The sequence below is a fragment of the Cardiocondyla obscurior genome, linkage group LG08 (assembly GCF_019399895.1).
Source record: "Cardiocondyla obscurior isolate alpha-2009 linkage group LG08, Cobs3.1, whole genome shotgun sequence".
NCBI lineage: Eukaryota > Metazoa > Arthropoda > Insecta > Hymenoptera > Formicidae > Cardiocondyla > Cardiocondyla obscurior.
The window spans coordinates 1,120,286-1,140,064 of NC_091871.1; the positions used below are offsets into that span (position 1 = coordinate 1,120,286).

The 19,779-nt window shown below is 44.1% G+C and overlaps 2 protein-coding genes across 2 annotated transcripts in view; one reads left to right on the forward strand and one right to left on the reverse strand.

The window, feature by feature from the left end:
• The window catches only part of Ror (tyrosine-protein kinase transmembrane receptor Ror), a 189,272-nt gene that overhangs the window by 32,480 nt on the left and 137,013 nt on the right, over positions 1-19,779 (reverse strand). Inside the window, exon 2 of the mRNA XM_070660548.1 lies at positions 5,791-5,884. Within this exon, the coding sequence (XP_070516649.1) occupies positions 5,791-5,884 (94 nt within the window). The remainder of the gene's footprint in view (positions 1-5,790; positions 5,885-19,779) is intronic.
• Positions 1-19,779, forward strand: part of LOC139104841 (uncharacterized) — a 142,519-nt gene that overhangs the window by 20,031 nt on the left and 102,709 nt on the right. The window lies entirely within an intron of this gene.

A 19,779-nucleotide genomic window follows, 5' to 3' on the forward strand; every position in this document is an offset into this window, starting at 1 on the left:
TGATATTGCTGCTGCCTGGTAGGAAAAAGAGAATGGAAGTACGCTTGAAAAAGATATTTCGAGGATCAAACATATTTACGGCTGATTAGCGTAGAATTTTACCGATTAGATTTGCAGTTTTTTTTTTCTTGAAAATAACTAGCTTTGAAATAAAAAAAAAAAAGAAAGAAAAGAAAAAAAGCGTTTCTCGTGCGTTTATAAACAGCCCTCGATTAAATTGTTGCCCGGTCGGTAGCCGTTCTCGCTGCGAAGCGAATTCGAGCGATGGCTGATATGCGCGAAGGAACACAAACGGAGAAGCAGGGCGGTTAGGGTGACCCTATCCTTCCTCAGAGGGCCAATCATCGAGTTTGCATTGCCGTCTGTGTGCGTGCAGACTGGGTTGAAGTGTACGAGCCCTTAGATACACGGACGTGAGGAACGTCTGTGTACGTACCATCAGCCACGTTTGCACGTGGCAGAACGTGATTGCACGTGGGTACGGGGGTGGTAACTAACCCCGCGTTTACCGCTGGTTATTGAATATAAATCAGTCTATGATCAGTAAGTCATCGGTAGCGTAGAATTGCCAGGAAGCTCGCCCTGGTTCGCACGGCGAAACAATGCGGTTACGCGAGCACTTGCCAGAGTAAGAGAAGTAGATAATCGTTACGTAATGTACTTCATATACATATAAAAAAAAAATTATATTTAAATCTCTCGAGTGAAAACAAATCTATCTAAACGTTATCCACTTTATTTCGCAGTCATATTTGACGACTCTTTGAAAAGCTTGCTCCGAATTAAATCCGGGAAAGGGATTTGATTTCCGGGATGTATTAAAAAACGAGGGGGGAGGGAGGAGGAGGGAGGAGAGAACCTGTCGGTGCAGCGCGGTGTGCATAAATGCGCCCAGCGCAAATTGCATAAAAATCAACGTGGCGACGTGTGTCACGAGCGTGCGGCTCGCAGCTTTCGACGCCGGGTGGCGCGTATGAAATTAGCGGCGTGTAGCGGCGGGCGCAAGATGAAAATACGTACACCGCCTGTGGCGTTGCACAACGCGCCGGTTGACTGCGCTTTATCTACTCGCCATGTAAAGTAATTCTATGCATTTTGAAGCGGACACCGCGTTTATCAGCCGGTTGAAGCGAAAACGTGCCCTTTCCACTTTCGGCGAGCCGCACGCGATGACACGCGCGCGCATTCTTAACTCGCCGTGACGCGCGATATATATACATAAAACCGCATACATTTACGTACGTAAATGCGACACCGAGCTCTTATCTATCGGCTCATCACCAAGACATTTTTGCCGTCGTTCTCGCCGTGTACATAACATACATATACGTACGTACTCTGAAAGGCAGGTATGGCATTTGCTGCGACGAGCGGCGACGGCGGCTGGCGTACGTGACTTTCTTCTCTCTCAACCGTCGAGTACGGGGTAGGTAATAATAGGGTGCGTTCTCCCTCAGTCCTCTGTGTCCGGTGCTCCGTAACACATCTTCGCGCGCGTTTTGTGTGAGATTCCATGCACACCACGTTAAGATCACGTACGCTAGCCGCCGTCGCAGCACCACGAATGCCATTTCTGACAGTAAGTGTATATAAAAAATTCTAGACAATTCATGCGCCGCGAACCCAGGATTAAAATCTTTTAAAAGTTTTGCGTATTTAAAAACTTAAGATATTTATATTGTTTCACTCAAAGTAACAAGCAAAATGTGAATAATATATTGATATATCTACCAAAAACGTTGGATAACTTGTAATAATAATAATAATATTAATATTAATAATTATAATAACAATATTATTAATAATAATAATAATAATAATAATAATATGCTTTATGATGAGATCTAATTATAGAAACATTTGACCGAGTCGCGAATGTTAATCGATCACGGTTGGAAATAATTAATATCGGAGTAAATATACAGTTTGCTCTACCCTACGGCGGAGGGCGGCGACAGCAAAGATCGACAAAGGGATTTACAGAACACCCACGACATGTATTCGCGATACATAATAGCGTATGCGAGTCTGCTAATTACGCGGTTCAGTCCCTCGCCGTGTGTGTTGTTATGATATTTGTTCCGTGTGCAAGACATTATTGCACGAATATGGCGCGTTTTCGTGAGACAAACGAGCACGTACGAATCGCAACCCGCTGATTAAATCTTATAACCGGGAGCTCTGCTGTAATTAATTTAAAATCCTGCGTCCAACTTTGAGTTACAGGTTTAGAAATTCGCGTTAAAAAAAATGAAATAAAAATAACAATAAGATGAAAAATAATTCCCGTTTCAATTATTCTCGTCGCGGGAGGGCAATCTAATGTAAATAATTAAATACCAGAGAGAATTGAGATGCGGAATACGGTATTAAAGTAGGATGTAATCTTTAAGATTTCCGGACGAGACGTGGAAAATTTCTAGGGGAAACGCGTCGGGGAGCGTTAACACTTCGTCGCACCGGCGACATTACGTCACTTTCTTCGTTGGCCATTTCAAGTAGGCAGAAGACCGTCTCAGACGGAGATTAGGAGGTTGCAGGGTTTCTATAAATAATGCAACGTTTAACCCACCTTTTCCCCTCCGACCGCTCAACGACGAGCTAGTCCCGCACCCCAATGTCGGAGACAACGTTTTAAGTGGCGGAGCTTGTTTCCCGCTCGCCTGCTTGGAAAGTTAAAGTTAATGCGGGAAGGAAACATACAAATTGTTGAGTGAAAAGTCGTAATGGATTGAGCGCATTCAAAGTCAAATATTATTTGAAAAATACTTCGTCGTATCGGCGTCATTATTTTTACTTATTTAATTTTTTTTTCTTTTTTTTGGGGTTTTTTTTTTTTCTTTACGAAAGATCTGTTTGTTGAAATGTAACACTTTTCGAAATATTATTTAATATAGTGGGAACACGAGCTATCGGAACTCATTTGTAATTCTCTCTTATATAGTATATCGGTTCGCTTGAATCGTAATATTATGAACGACACAATTGCTGAGCAATTTATGTCGGTTATATCTTTATTGCGTATAACATATTTGTTATTATAATGATATAAATAATGGTTTCTATTACGGCCTGATTGGCAATTGCTCGTGGAATAGTATCGAACGATACCGTCATTTTCAGGCTTGTACCACGTTGCAATATTACCGTTGCTCAGGGTTCGATAGCCAAGCAAAACGCACATCGCGACATTTATATCGAAATTAGAGAACGATATCCGTGCCAATGATTATTGCCGGTGATACCGCGGTTGTACAAGTAATACCGCGCCACGAGCCGCGTACACGAATAATCGTTAATAGACGAATCGATTAACACCTGGTTAGGTTCTCTCCTCTTATAGTTCACATATTAGTATTTATTTTCACATATGTAACCGCGTGGCGTGCGCGCGTACCCTACGCATTGACTTTAAGAACGTTTTAAACATCCTCTAAGCGCGACGCCTCTAACTTTGCGCACTCGAAAATTTAAATCCACCTTGATCGGATTAGATTCTTCTCCGAACGATTGCAGCGTAATCGTACGATTACGAGAGCTCCTCTCCAGGATAGATCCATTCTTGCTCAACATCCCGTGGAGATGTGGCTACTTGTACAAGCCCACGGCCAACGGAGCATCAATATTAATGGAGCTATGCCGCATTTAGGGTGGAATAATGTATAGCGATCGCGTTGGAGAAGTGTGCGTGGATATTGTGTGCGAGCGCACGCACACAAGCGCGAGACGCGCCAGTAGGCCGCGTACGTGGCCCTGGCATCCCTATCCGTATCACGACCATAATGTGTCACCGCGATCGACTCGGACGCGTAATTTCAATCGCGGCCAACCCATTACCGTGTCATTATGTCGCGACGTAATGACGTAAACTATCTCCCGCGCGAGCACGCGACATTATGGGCCGCGCGGTGTAATTATTAATTACATGATAGAATTTTGTAAAAAGAAAGAAAAAAAAAAAAAAACAAGGTATATTACTCGCGGTAATAATTTACGGACGTCGGCGCAAAGTAAGTGAAAATTCTGCAGCATTAAGTGATTATATATAGCCGTATATAGATCCTCGAAATATATTTTCCTCGAGTACGACTACGCGAAAGGAAGATATAAATTTTACGAAACGACCAAAGATATATACGCTGTCTTGGAAGCAAGGTGTCGTACGCGCGTTTTATGGCATGTAATTTCAATAACGACGAGTGTATTATCGTGTCGAAATATATATCATGATAAATCTGTGCTCCGTATATCGATTCGTGTGTCACCCCCGCGTGCGAGAAATGCTGGGTGGGTTTATCTAAGAACATTAGTTCTCTTATGTTATATTGCGTAGAGACATTTGAAATGTCAAGGGTTTTAAAACGATAACCTTTTAATTATATTAAAAAAAAAACCCCCAAAAAAAGTAGATTCTTTCTATACGTAACATCGATTTCGATATTCAATTTTCTAACCGACAAGACCGATTTATCGCGACAGAATGTCGAGAAACTCTCGAGGGAAGAAAATTGCACAGAGAGAGAGAGAGAGGTGTCTAAAACTATATAAATTGCGAGTTTTGCTAAAGTAAAGCGCTTCCGCGAGCAAAAGGCGTTGATATCTAAATTTAAGAGGCGTATTTCAATTTTCAATACCGCAAGGATCGCCCGGAGCCAGCCGAGTCGCGTTTAAGGTGCCTATCTCCCGGCGAATTTGGAACTTTTCTTTCCGCCTGACGTTGATTTTGATATTAAATTTTCCAGCATAACGACAAAATTGATTTATTGCGACAAGACGTCGATATCGACTCCCGGCGGGAAGAAAATCGTGCGGCGCGGAAATTGCACGACTTTTCTACTCGAGGTCTCGGGCGCGAAGGGACATCCCTGCGAGATGGGAATTTTCGAATATATTTTCGTCCTGCTGTAAACTCACACCGCGCGTAGAAGCCTTGTCGGGAACTCGCTTCGGCAATCGCCGCGCCCGGGGAAAATGCGGATATGAAATTTGAACTGCGGAATTTCGATTGGCCCTATCGACGCGTCCTTCGCAAATTAGCTTACTCGTAGGCGGAGGGAGGAAGAGGGGGGAGGTGGGTGGGTGAGTGGGTGGAAAGGGAGACAGAGAATTCAAATTTAATCGCACGGCAGCCTTTGCAGTTCCAAACGAGGCCTGCCTACAACGGGGAAGTGGCATTATTAGCTTTCGAATCGAACCAATCAAGTCGCTTCCTTATTAAACCCCGCAGGGTTCCTTTCTCCCTTGTCCTTGCCTCGATTTGCTGTCATACAGCAGAGACGAATCTCTGAAATCTCTCTCGCCTCTTCCAGACAATTCTAACTTTTTAGTCCGATTTTTAATGAATTAATCAAATACGCATACAGTTAATGTTAATGAGGATATTTGAATCCTCGCGCGTTCCTTTCCTTCGGGATAAACTGATTATCCTGTACTTCGATGCGGTTTGACGGTCGATGAAGTATTCTTATCTCGTCTTTTCGTTTCAGTAACGAGAAGTTTCCACAGGGCAAAAAAAACCCACTGTATGTATGTGCGCGCGCACGCGTGTATGTGTATGTGTGTATAAAAGCGTAACGCAATTAAAAAGGGTTCTCCGGGTCGGTTTCTTGCCTGTCTCGGCAATTTCGCCCGGACGTAGAGAGGAAGTCTTCGGTCATCGCGGATAGACACGATCAATAGCAATTTTAATTGCTAATTAAGCGCGGCGCTAGTTAGACGGATATGTGTTTCGTATTTAATCCTGCGATAAGACGATAAGGCGATAGGGGTTGCGGACTATACGAGGCTTACCCGTTAGTGGTCGAGTCGAAAACATCGTTGTAGTCTTCGTCCGTGCTGTAGTCTTGCACGTCGGTATCCGAATCCTCGACATCGCCGTTTCCACCTGCGAGAAAATAATTTTCGTTAATTAAACGCTTATCATATCGCGTATATACATTTAATAAGTATACGGAATATATACGGCAATAGCCGCGCTTTGTTATCGTTCATGTATTATACATGTCGGTTTAACAATTTTTTTTCCCACCGTCTCGATGCACACGCAAATTCAGGAGAGTTAAAGCGTCGAATTCTCGACATTCCGACGATTAAATTACAAACCGGTACGACGGATATATTTGCCGAAGTCGGTGGGGTAATCTTCGTGCATACAATCATAACTTACTCGCACGTCTTCCGGATCCTAGCGTGTAATATATTTGGCTAGACGGTGCCGTCAACAAACGATACCGCTGGTCGGCGGTGCCGCGAGATTAATTTGTGAATCGTGATTAAGGTCGGCACGTTCCCGAGGTTGTTAGCGCGGTAATGAGTAATCCGACAGCAAAAGAGGTTTAATATGAAATCCTATTCTGGGATGGAACTACATGGACCGTTGTTCAGCATGTTATAATTAAAGAGTTTGACGCAAATGACTTAAACTGTCATATTTATCAATGTTATGTTTCCCGAAAATTCGTTTGGACGCAGCAAAAGCCGGTGAACGATAAACATAAAAATATTTTCGAAATAAAACAGACGCAAAAGGAAATTATATTATTTAAATAACATAAGTTTGCAACGTGTTACGCGAAATGGTGCTTAATAAATTTTCTATGTAATAAGATTTCCCGTAATAATACGCCTTGGAATAATTCGCTTCCTTCTCGGGCGACGCACCGTAACGTTATTTCGAAAGAGCACAATTTTGTCGACGTTATGTCACAATTCCATTCACAAAAGTTGGCAACATCCGGGCGCACGTCTCGCCGTCTCGTAGTATGCTATGCGTGTGAAGTTTTGGCTCGTAGCCGTAACCGGAGCTATTAAATAATCGAGTAAATTATCCACTCCTGCAATATCTCCCGCAACGTCAGCCAAGCGGGTGCCAAGAACAAATTTAAACTCCGACCCTCCACGAACATCGCTTTTCGATCCATTGACCAGCTCAATTTATTTGCTAGGCGCGCTAGACGTTGATAGCGGCACGAAAACATTGTAAGTCAAAGTATTCAATTTCTCAGTCGATATTGGGAAGATACTTATCTTAAAAAAAAAAGTTAATTTTTTTCCAAGTCAAACGTTTATGCAGAAAATTTTTTCCCGATTAATAATCTCGTACGTATCTCCTAAAACACACTTTTTTTTCTTTCTTTATGAAACCGTGATGAAACATTTTTCAAACCGTCCATGAATGCAAAATATAATATTACATTATTAGCAAGAAACGTATGTACGCTCTATCGATGGATTCGCATCGAAAGTAATTTATTTTTGAGTTACAACCTTGTTGCAACGAGCCATCGATTTGATTAAAGTGCATCACGCTGGTACGATGATATATAAAAAAAAAATTCCTACCCGCTGCCCCTCCCGTACGTGCTTTATCGCCGATAGGCTGCAACGCCGGGATTTTGATCGGATATAGAAAAGTTTTGCAAATATTGATATGGGAAAAATACGAATTTTATTCGCAGTGTACCGACGATGCGCGTCCCGCGCGGATTGTAAAGTGACGTTTAACTTCGAATTTCGTCCGCGCCGCGAGTTTTTCGGCGGGCGCACGATAAAAAAATCCACTCAAAATAAATACGGAAAAATCTCTGGCCGATGTAAAATGAAAGCGCGCGCAGTATATGACAAATACCGGCTGCCGCGCGTTCCTCCCATCTCTACTTTTATATCGAGATTGTAATATTGATTGACAAAGCCGTGTGACGTTTTTAATATATAAAATATGTAGGAGATGCGCGCGATATATTGACGTAGATTTTACGATTGCGCTATCAGTGACAAAGCGCGTACCCGGTAAATCAAGCACTTGCGGTAAACAACGACGGGAGAAGGGGGAATTTATGCGCTTCCATTTTGTTCACTTTTAATAGAAAATGTAATTTTCAGAATTTTAATTTTGTTAAAACAAATACACCGGCGATATACCCGGAAACGTCGCCAACCGTATTACATTTTTCCATTTCGCGTGAGAAATAAATTCTTTTATTTATTAATTATTTAGCAAAATATCATTATTATCTCCGAGCTTTTTTTTCTTTTTTTTTTTAACTGCAATGCCGAGAATGCGTTTGAATGTTGATGCTTTTTAACGAGGACTCTCTGATTAAGTAAGCTTGTGGTTTAATCTCGCCTATCAGCGTGCTGTAGTATTACAACGCCGTTGAGCAGTCGTTTCGTTACCGCAGCATAATTGTCGCCGCGAGATTGCAGCCGAGGAAAGGCATTCTCTTTCGCTCTCGTTCTCTACCCCACGACGGTTCGCTAATACGAAAGTAGCAGCGTAGGACACCGAGGAGAGTAGCTAATCCCACTGGTAGCCACCCGCTGACAGAAGCGTTCCCCTAGGAATCGTAAAGACAGCAATCTCGCGTCATGCGCTTACTCCGCGTAATGCGTTCTATATCGATGAACGTAAAAATAGCGAAAGATTGCCAGATAATTGCACATATGTTAAGAGAAATCAAACAAATCGCCGGAAAAAAAAAGAATAACCGAGTCCTGTACATTATACGCGAATCACGGAGATGGGTTTATTTTTTCCCAATTTTTTAAAATATATATTTTTTTAATTACAATAGCGCGGTCGCGGCCGCGCAATTTATGAAAAGAGACAAGCTGGCGCCGCGTAAAAACCCGAGCATCGGGTTGAAAATTGCGCGTCCGTATTTTTCTGCCATTTAATCGCGTGTCTGATCGAGTTTCACATTGTCGTATAGCGAAACTTCGTACCGAGGGAAATATTCGCTTATTCTGCACGGGCGGTACGAGTTTCATTTTCGTTATCTCGTAAAGCCTGTTCTTTCGGAAACCCATCGACGTGATCGAGGAAAATTGTGAGCGCCAGGTACAGACGTACCATGCCTCGCGATAATAATCATAAAATTTTGACGCATAACGTGGAAGAGTGGGTTGCTTCGATCACTGTCCGATCTACTGACTGTCGTCGGCGCGGTGTAACCGCAATCTATGTGCACTGTACGGAAACCATTTGGGGCAAGTGTCTGGTTACGTGGTACGCGTCCCTCGCGGAAACGAACGCCCCGAGCACGTATACACGGGAAAAGAGAAGGAACTGTGTGCGCGCGTGCATGCGTACTTACGTGTGCGAGCACCACTCGTGGGAGAGGACCAATAAAATCGAACGCTATTGTAGTCACCGTGCCCGTATGTTACCCCATGCTCTTTCTTTCCGGAAAACCGCGGAAACCTAAGAATACAATTTCAGCTCGATCGTAAACTATACGATGGTAGCATCTCGATGAAGACTTTATACGATTTTACCGGATTTTTTTTATAAAGAATTTAGAGCGGATACCTCTTTCGCGGCGAATCTTGTCTCATTATTAATTTTATTTATCATTATTCCTCGTTCTCGAATTATTGATAATTAAAATAGGATTTCTTACCTCGCTTGTAATATTCAATATTCATATATGATAAATTCGAAAAGCGTGCTCACAGAGGGTCGCACAGGGAAGACAATGCAAGCACGTCGCTGTCATTGCGCGCCGGAATTTCTACAAAATGCGTGTTGAATGACGAGGTTAATCAAGTTCCATACGCGCGTCATCGGAACACTGCACTCTCTTTCTCTCTTTCTCTCTCGGGTGCAGTGTCTAAACGAAATTTCAATTTCTCGTAGACGGCTGGCTGGCGCGAGACAAAGCGGGTCGAGCCGCGTGTGTCAGAAGCAGACTGACACGCGGCGCCGCATTCGCAACATTGGCATCCCACCAGCGGCACATCACCGGGGCCGTCATTATGCATTCGGGGTGCAGCTTTAAACAAAACCGTGCCCACGCGTGGCCGCGGGCGCCTTGACATGACGTGGTTAATTCCAACATGACGATAATTAGTCGGCATTTGGGATTCATTGAACGCGCGAGCGAGCGTCGAGACTTTTTGCGCGCGTTTCCTAAACTTGACGAACGAAATTGTGCAGTTACGAGATTCCCTCGTGCAAGTTACCTTGCATTAGTACGAATTTATAGTGAATTGTTGCCGGAACACTCAACTAACGAACACCTTCGAATTGGTTTCGCCACACGTTTCTCTTTCACCCGGCCAGCGTCGCGTCTCTCTCGTATCAGCACGATATTCTTGAATTAATATTAGCGGTATGCATGTCGCGATGGAAAAAAAGAAATAAAAAGGGAACGCGGAAAATTATACACATGGCAAATAGACGGCGAGAAGAGCTGGAGCATTTTGAAAGAGATGAAAAAGAGACGGTCTCCATTCAGTTCGGTAAAAAAAAAAAGTATACGATACCCTTTTAATTTAAGGTATATTCGTAGCGCAGGCTTTGCATTTAAATGGCTCGAAAAAAAAAATAAAAAATAAAAAAAAATTCGACGACCTCGTGGAAATCTCGCGCGCTTCCAGAATTTTTTTATACCAGACCGAACGGCATATCTCTTTCTCTTCATTTGCATGGAAGTCGTTTTAACACGACTATTCTATTATTATTGAAAACGGCATCTTGTAAAACTTTCATTCACCGTTAACAGCCGGTGTTATTACAAAATTACAATAAGACGATTTCTCTCGCGCAATATTCAGAATATTAAATACTCGAAGGGGAGGGGGGGAGGGGCGGGGAGGGAAAAGAGACGTGAAAATATTTTCTTACATAAACAATCTTTGTTAAAAGGTATATACCCGCCTCCCGATAGCTCGTTGTGCAATACGTAAACGGGAAAAGCTGCGACACGGGGGACAGCTCATGCGTAATATTCGCGTATTTTCCGGGCGAGCGGGCGCGCTGGCGGTCCACGCTGGTGATTTTGCATCTCGTCGCACGTAAAAATATATTTCTAACTCTGCTGTACCGTGACGAAACGTGTGACCGATGGAGATTATTTAAAACACCGGCGGACCGCGCGGGGCTTTCGACCACGGCTATTAGCGCGTTAAATATGCGCCCGGGGCGCAATCCGCGTTATGTGCGGAACGTGATCATCGTAAATTACATGTACACCCCCTGTTAACCGTTTATCCGCGTTAATGTATTGTATTTGATGCGGTTTCGATTAGCACGTCGCGCCGCTTTCTTTAGGACTTTTCATCGACTGTTGCGTAATTACGCGCACGTGTCGCGCCGTGTCGTTTAAAACTCACCGGTGAACGATTACGATCGGATTATTGATTTGGTCTCTCGAAGTGCTTTTAAATCACATTTATACAAACCACATTAAATCACATTTACTTAATATTAGCGGCTCGGGACACGTTTGTTCCTCTTTCTTCTTCGCTCGTCCGTGCGCCTTTACGTATTTTAAGCACGCGCGATTTTTTTTTTGTTTTCTTTTTTTTTACTCCGCTTTCGAGAGATCCGCGGAAAGACGGACTCGTGCGTTTAAAGGGTTAGCCGAATCGAAGGCCGAATGAAACTTTCGTCGCAGATCCGATTTCAGTGAAAAGTGCTGAGTACAAAATCGCGTTTGTCAATCTACGGATGGCAGAGGTTTTCGACGGTCCGCCGGTCGGTCCGTCCCCTCGTCGCCGTTAGCAACTTTCATCGTTGTACCTGGCGATTAGATACTCGGGAGTAACGTCCTTTAGCAGGGAACAGAGGGGGAACTCAGTTTAACGCGGTGAAGGAAGCCGCAACAGTGAATTGACTCAAAGTTTACCGGGTTGTCCGCCACAACCACTTTAAGCCGCGTTCTCTCTCTTTGTGTCCGATGGATCCTCATGTAGAAGCCTTCAAACCCTCCCCCTCCCCCTCCGTTTTGCCGCGGGCTCTGGCATGGACAGTTCCCCAAAGCGATTCTTGACCAACTCCGACTATTCTCCCTTCTATGAGCACGGTGACTCGAGCTAAATCCACTTTGGTTATCTCTGAACCGTTTGGCTGTGTAAAAAGATGTTATTTGTATATTTTTAAGTTAGCGAAATCCGTACGTGACACATTGATCTACTTTTACTCATGTTTCTCCAAGGAATGATGATTTACTTCGCACACAGGTTTTTTTTTTTTGAAACCCACCCCACCGTCGTTTAATAACTCTAGAAGACTCGTATTAAAATTTCATTTCGCGTTGGCGCTGCCGAAATAATTTCACGCTGAATGCGCGCCCCATCTTGAGAAAATTTAATTTTATCGCGATTGCTAAAGAAAAAACATTCGTTATCGAACTAAAGCTTCAGCGTACTGGAAGGGCCCTTCTCCCTCTCTCTTTCTCTCTCTCTCTTTGAAAAGTCAAATCGTAGATAAGACAAGACATCCCGAAGTTTGACTTCGTAATTTATATTCAAGGTAATTTTGATTCTTCGATTGATATACTCGCGGTAAGTTTGCAAAAGCAAGGAACGTCAAGATGCATCGAGATTGATTATATGGCTGTTCGTTCACGTGTCTTGCAACCGAAGCGCGAGTTACATGATCATTGTTAAAGGAGGTACGCTGATTTTTCCGAGTGTCAGACGTTGTACAAAATGTATTGTAACAAGTTATAATTATTCTCGTGAGTACCATTGAATAGTATAAATCTACGTCATTTGCCCGCGGGGTACTTCCGCTTTCTAACGCCATTCAGTATGCGAAAGCCCGTAAATACCGGAGAGCGAAAGGTCTGCCAGACCGCGCCAACATCCTCCCCTTTGCCATTGTGACGTCCTGTAATAATCGAAAATGGCACCCTCTTTCCCTTTTCTCTTGTCGACCTTTGCGGCAACGCGGTTGCGCCGGCTATCAAAATAAAACGGCCTCGGTGGCATTTTAGTCGATTGTGCAACCGTAAAATATCGACGAAGTTACGGACGCCTATTGTGACACTCGACGGTTCGCTTATGTCACTTAACGCTTTATACCGTCTTTATAGAAAACCGTGACCGGGAGAACGAATATATTTAGATGTGCAATATACTTCGAGAGTTGTTACTATGAAAAATGGTTATTGAAGCCCGGTCTTTCATCCACTCGACACGTTGCTCTTTCTTTCCGCTCGCAACGCATACGTGGTGGAGAAAAAGCAACGCGTCGAGTTATACTTCGGCGAACAGTGTAACAAATGTATTTTTCTGCTTAACGACTTGCTCCCACAATATATCGCCGCAGTTTGCAGAAAATTGTAAAATATATCGCGTCTGTAATTGGAGGTTTATCTCCGACTCTTAGAAAATTCTAAATTTTCCCTCGCAAGAAGGTAGGAATATATTTCACGAATTTTTATCGGTTTGCTCGTGGCAGCAAAAACTACCTATCGACTAGGTAAACTCATGCGCGATTACATTGGGGAGCCGCTGACCCGACAAATTCGCGCACGGCACTTGACGGTTTCATGGCGCACTTTCATCCTGGCCAGATGATGTCACGCATTAGATACGGTTATCGGTTTCCAGTATAAAAGTACCTTTCGCCCATACACTTCATGTAACACGTATTACCTTATAAATTTTTTTTTTTTTTTTTGCGGGAATATTGCATAATCTGTTACATGTAGATTACGTAACAAATATTAAGCGCGGTATCTTTCGCTAAAAGCGGATATTTTAAAAGACGCGTATGTTTCGCATATTTCGCCGCGTTTTAAATCTGACGAACCGATGACTTTTGTGTACGATTAGCTTCAACGAGTCCGTGAAATCCACGGGAATTTGTTCAGAACGCGGGCAACTTTCGTCGAGCGCACTTGCTGGTTAACGATTCGCGACGAAGGTGTCGGTAAGAGGTCCCGAGGCGAGGCCAGATCCTCTGGAGATCTTTCGTGTCGCCTCAAGGACAACGACGCGGCAGCGCGGAGGGTAACGTGCTCCTGAAAAGGCGTCGTTGGCGCGGGATTACCATGAGAATAAGGACCCGCTGTCAGCGGTGTCAAAATACGACCGTTCCTTTTCGTGCGGACGACTCGGCCCCGGCACGACGCGATGCCTCGCGCCTGAAAACGCGCCATTCAAAAGCGGAGAAGACTGCCGTACCCCGGGACTTAAAAATTTTACACCTTGGGGAACACGATTTCCCCCTCCCCCCGCCCTTCGGCCCCCCGTTCCCCCCCTTGTGAAGCAGCGGTAGTATTTCGGGGCGCATAATCGAGAGGGTCGCGTCGATCTTTTTAGAAAACTTAATTTCGAAGGCGCCGTGTTAGGGAACCCCTCCTAGGCTTTTTAAAGGAAAAGGTTCAATTAAAAAGCGCCACTTTGTCGACGGAGTCTCGCAAGAAATAATAACTTGTTAAGTTTGAAAAGAAATCTTTAACACCCCTCCCCCAAGTATTATTAAAAATTTAATAAAATAATATTACAAAATACGTTTATTAATCATATAAAAATCAAACATAATAGTTTAAGAGAAAACCCGATTGCAATTTGTTAACAATGGAGTCGTGACTTCCACCGCTTCTATCCTGTTGAATGCCGTGTCGTATATAATATGAGTTTTCTCAAAGGAACTCGACAAAGAGCAAATTGTAAAGTTTATTCATGAGATTATTTTCAATTTCAACAATGCAACGGAGATTTGTGCTATCCAGCGCGCGGTTCTGCGCTTAAGTATAATGAGATCAGAAGTGGCAGTGAAAAGAGAGAGAGAGAAAGAAAGTGAGAGGGAGAAAAGAGAACGGTGAGGGATCAACGCATCGCGAAACGAGGTACGAGTGACGCGGAGAAATGGCGTTTCTAAAGAAGGCGCGAGACGAGCGTCTGACAAGCCTCACAATACTCTCGCTCGGGACGACCCCCTTGGATTTATGCACGCGTCAAAGTCACCGTGGCGGATGCGCCTTGGTATGCGGTTCCTTGCGCGCGTTTGTTGCGTGCCGCGACTGCCGCGAGCGAAATCGAGAAGGGAAGGAACGGCGTCGGCGGCGAGTCCGACTGAAAATCCCGTGGCGATCTCGCGATTATCTCAAATGTATCTCGAGCTCTTTGGATTTATCCCCGTTGCCGATGCCCGTTTTTAAATCAAAGAAAAATGAAAATAAAACGATAATAATATAATAAACTAAAATAAAATAAAAAATTACGAGAGAAATCGCGGGTGATGACACAAACTTTCTAGAATTAGACTAATCAAGCGTCTCGACGCGTTCGGTTATACACCGCGGCATTGATCGAAGTGCATATTGATCAATACGACCGCATTAATTTTCTCATCGCCATTAAGTGCACATATCCACACGATTGCGCCGGGAAAATTGCAAATTACACCGCCGCAGAGCACGGCAGGCGGAATTAACCGCGATATAATTTAACGCACGTCTCAATCAATCGAATTAATCGTACCAGCAATAGCGTTCCACCGATATTGCGACGCACCGGTACATATATTCTAACGGGAATCATAATTTTACTTGGCAGCTGCACGCGAAAAAAAAGAGAAGGGAGGGTCAAAACCGAGCCGACGATGTCTCCTACAATCAAATTGAGATAAATTACGAGTAAAAGCAGCAACATTGTTCCCCTCATCCCCCCCGTTTTTCACCCCTTTTCCTCCTCGCACTTTTTCTCGTGTTTCTCAGGCAAAGAGAGGTTCGTGTTTCTCATTTACTTCACGCATAATGAATATGCATAATATTTACGTACGCTGGCGTAACTCGAAGTGATCAACTTTTAAAGCGGAGAAAGAAGAGATGATGCAACCCTCGCGGCTTTTACACGGTCTCGTTTCGATGAACAGTTTAGTATTTGTCTTTAAAAATTAATAACTTAAGAGCGACTTCGACAATAAAAAAAAAAAAATTAATTTTCGGTATATCCCTATAAAATATAATACATAAAATGTATATAAATATATAGAAAGTCTTCCCGATCACGTTTTCCCGGTTTTATGATTTAATTTTGCGCCCGCCGTCACGCGAGTCACATCCCCGCGTTTTGTGAGGACCAGTTGGCGAAGACAGAAGGGGAGCCCGAGCTAGGTGATCTTTCGTTACCCTCGACACGAGAGAAAAGGATTGAAAACGGCGGAGAACGAGGAAGGATAACCCGTGCTATATTTCAGAAGCACGTCCCACGTTAATGCAGTAATTTCGCAGATAGCGAATTTTGCTGTAGCCCGGCGCTAATTGCCGGCGAGGGGTGGGCACAGGACGACGTAATATCGTCGTCTCCGGTGAGAAAGTGTATTCTCGGCGGGAACCGGGTACGTCGGTTACAAGTACGCCGTGTGGGTGTGCGCGCATATCTACAAATAGACGGTCCCGCATAATTAAAGGGCTATGATAAGAGAATGTTGAAGCGAGCGACCAAGTTTCACGCGTAGCTGCGCCTTCTCAAAGCGATCGAGCGTTCGAAAATTCTTCCGCGATTCTAATTTCGGAGGTCGAAATATCTCTCGCACACGTCACCGTCGTCGCCTGTGATTTCGAAAGCACAGAGCGAGTCGCGCTCGTTAGCGCTCGGTTAATTTTGCGAGGACCATACCCGAGTGAGTCTGAACGAATACGCGTATAAGGAAATAATTGTATATTTAACAAGTACTTTTAATATTTTCTTCCCCGAGCTTTACGCCTGAAAACTGAGAAGAGTCCTAAAAATATCTATACGTCGTCTTCGATTTCTTGAATTTAATAAAGCTGCTGCTATCTGTAATTAAAAATTTTTTTATATTTCTACAATTTTGAGAAGACGAACGATCCTCGTTACAAAAGAGCCACGTGAAAATCTTCATTTAAACGTCAAAATAAATTTGCGCAAGTCCGGAAGTCTATAATTTCTTATCGTGCGTGTCAAGACTCGTCGCGCGAGGCTCACAATTAGCTCTTTTCTCCCCTCTGACAAAGTCGTACTTGTCAGAGAAAAATATCTCCGCGATAAAACTCCTGAGGTGTCGGCCAATAAAAATTTGGAACTCGCCGGGGAATGGAGAGCGCCCACGTATACATGTGCTCAACGTATCATTTCTCTCGCGTGACGACAAAAATCTCGCGTGCCGGGTGTCACTTACGCGACGCGGCATATATTTCTGTGCGCGAGTGCATTGTCGCGGGTCTGCAATGCGCGTATTTATGCGTGCGGTGCCAGGGGGTGTAACGAGTCGAGGAGGGGAAAAGGGAGAGAGAAAATACGCAGCGTGCGGCTCTCTTATCTGCGTGCATTATTGGCGCATTATTCAGACCGCCGGCACCACCCTCGACTGTCTTGACTGTCACGTCGTGAAACTTGGTGCTCGCTTCGTATTTTCGCAGCGGGAACACGTGTCGGCGCCAATCGCCAGCGCGTATGTGCGTGCGTTGCGTGCGTGCACTTTGAGCGAAAAGTCGGGTACCGTATTTACGTAAACGCAACGATGAGAAACGAAGGAGACGGAGGGAGGAGTCGCGATGATAATCTTCGGCGACGGCTGCGTGACAAGTCCTTTGGGAGGGAAAAAAAAAATTGGTTAATATCGCGAACTGCTCTTTGTATAATTATAAATCCAGAAACAGCATTCCTTTAATTTCCAAGTTAGAAGAATATTAGGATAAAATCTTAGGGGGGAAAAAAATTAATAAAAAGATCTTTTGATAATTGTGAATGTTGCGTCAAGAATATTTTAAATGGCAGCTTGTTCCTTTCGACTTATTTAAAAAAAAAGAAAAGGGAACATTTATTTCTTGAAGGTTAATAGTTATAAAATGAACGAGTTCGCGCGGTTGGCGAAGCGAAGAGAAAGATTATTGTTTCCTCTTCGTGAAGGGAACATTAATCTTGAATTCCTGAGGGAAAAACAATGATTAATGGGAAAATTTTCAACGCGTGTGCTAATAAAGCTATCATGATGAAAAGAAATATTATACTTCGGATAAAGTACCTGGCGCTTAAAAGAAGAAAAAAAAATGTTAATAAATGCTTCATATAATCCGTTTACTCCGTTCGCGACTGCAGCGTCCGACGAACATAAGGACGTGCAATAATTTACACGTGTATCAATTGCTAGACGCCATCTTTTCAAAAAGAAATCAATAAAACGCAGGCGGAAGCCAGTCACGTCGGGAATTTCGCGTATTTTACGTACACTAATATTTTCGGGGGGGTTCCTCGCGTGAGAGGGTTAATATAAAAACCGCGGAATTCATATATCCGCGGAAGTATATCCCGCAATATTACGGTACATCCCGCGATGTAATTTCTCTCGCGTTGCTCGCTGTCCATGTCGATCACAAATTAACTCGGTTTAATTAATGTCCGTTCTCCCGAGCGCCCTTCAGCCCGACCCCTTCCCCCTTCCCGCGTCATTCGAGGCCCGTCGACTAACTCCCGGAAGGAGAGGGTTGGAGGTACAACGTCGTGGATACCCCCGTAACCACCGTTGTCCCGAGCGGCACTCTCGCTCCTTCTCGCGGTAGGACGAGCACAGAGGTGCACTTCAATTAATTGCGAGGTGGAAGACACGCGCGCAAGCCCTTTTTTTCCTTTCTTTTTTTTTTGCGAGAGTTCTTTTTTCGTGCGAGCAGCGGCAGCAACGGTACGTTTGCCATGACGAGGAATCGATAGGTGCGCGTTTTCTCCTTTTTTTTTTTTTTTCTCCTCCCCTATTTTTCTCTCTCTCCGACGCGAGTACGTGGAAATTCAAAACGACCAACGACCGCAACGGCACAAATGCAATAATCGTGTGTGCAAGTAAAGAGAACGCAAAGAAAGAGGAGAAAAAGGGGAGGAAGGGGACAATGTGAAAGTCGTCTATTCGGCTGTTTGACATCAAAGGGGAGTTGCACGAGCAAGAAAGGGAGACGGAAGCAGAGAGAGCGGGATTGAAGGACGAGGACAAGAGTGAGATTTCGTAGCAATGCTCACGTAACATACGTATCCGCGTGCGCTCTGCATACATCGCACGAGAATGCGTTCTTCGCGCGTCTATGTATCGTTCTATATTCCCGTCTCCTCTTTTTCCTCTGGACTTTCAGACAGGATAGACGCAAAGCGAATTCTGAGCCGAAGTTCCATCGAGAGGTCTTTTGATCGGTCGGTGCGTAATTTATCTGTCCCAGCGAATTCGCCGCATTCTTTTCGCGGGGCTCGAGGGGTCGGGGGACGAAGGGACCGTTTCCTTTGTAGAAGGTAATGCACTTCCTGCCCGGTCACGACCGATCCGCTCGCGTGAGTAATTATGTCTGCTCTTGGTGCGCTCGAGGTTGGGATAAAAACGCTGATTCGCGATAAGAACCATTTACGAAGCAACCCGGCTTTTTAAGACACCATTTAGGTGCGACTTAACGTCACTCGTTACCGCTTAAGAAGACCATTTCTCAAATTGTAAGAACGAATCTTACACATTATACTCGTCAAACATTTCAAAAAGCGGTTTTAAGTCTATCGATCGTAATTAAAAAAAATAAAAAATAGTAAACGACAGTTAACAAAGACCAAATTTAACACGCAAAGTAGGAAAATGTATTACCGCCCTTTCATCTCTTTCCTTCGTTACAATAATATCCTGCGCCGGCGGGAGGCGAAGTAGATCAGAAACCCAATACCATGTAACGCGAATAATACTTGGAATACCACCGCTCTTAAGAACTAACAAAAGTTACTTCTCCTTGTTTCGTAACTCGCTTCAAATCACGCCTGTACCGACGATCGGAGACGGAGCCGCGCCGGTCGGGTGATCGCAGCGTAAAAGATAATACCAGCTCGATGATAATCAGACGCAGAAAGAAACGAGATTATAGACTGTGAGAGACGCGATTCCCATTTGTAAGAGATATCATCCGGCGGAGCAATGGATTGGGGAATAGGGGTTGATGCACAAGCGGGAGCGCATGGGCGTCGGTGGAATTTAAAGAGATTCATCCATTCCGGATTTTACCAGAGGACGAAAATATACCATAGAAAATTTTATCATGAAATATTTTGCTAGATAAT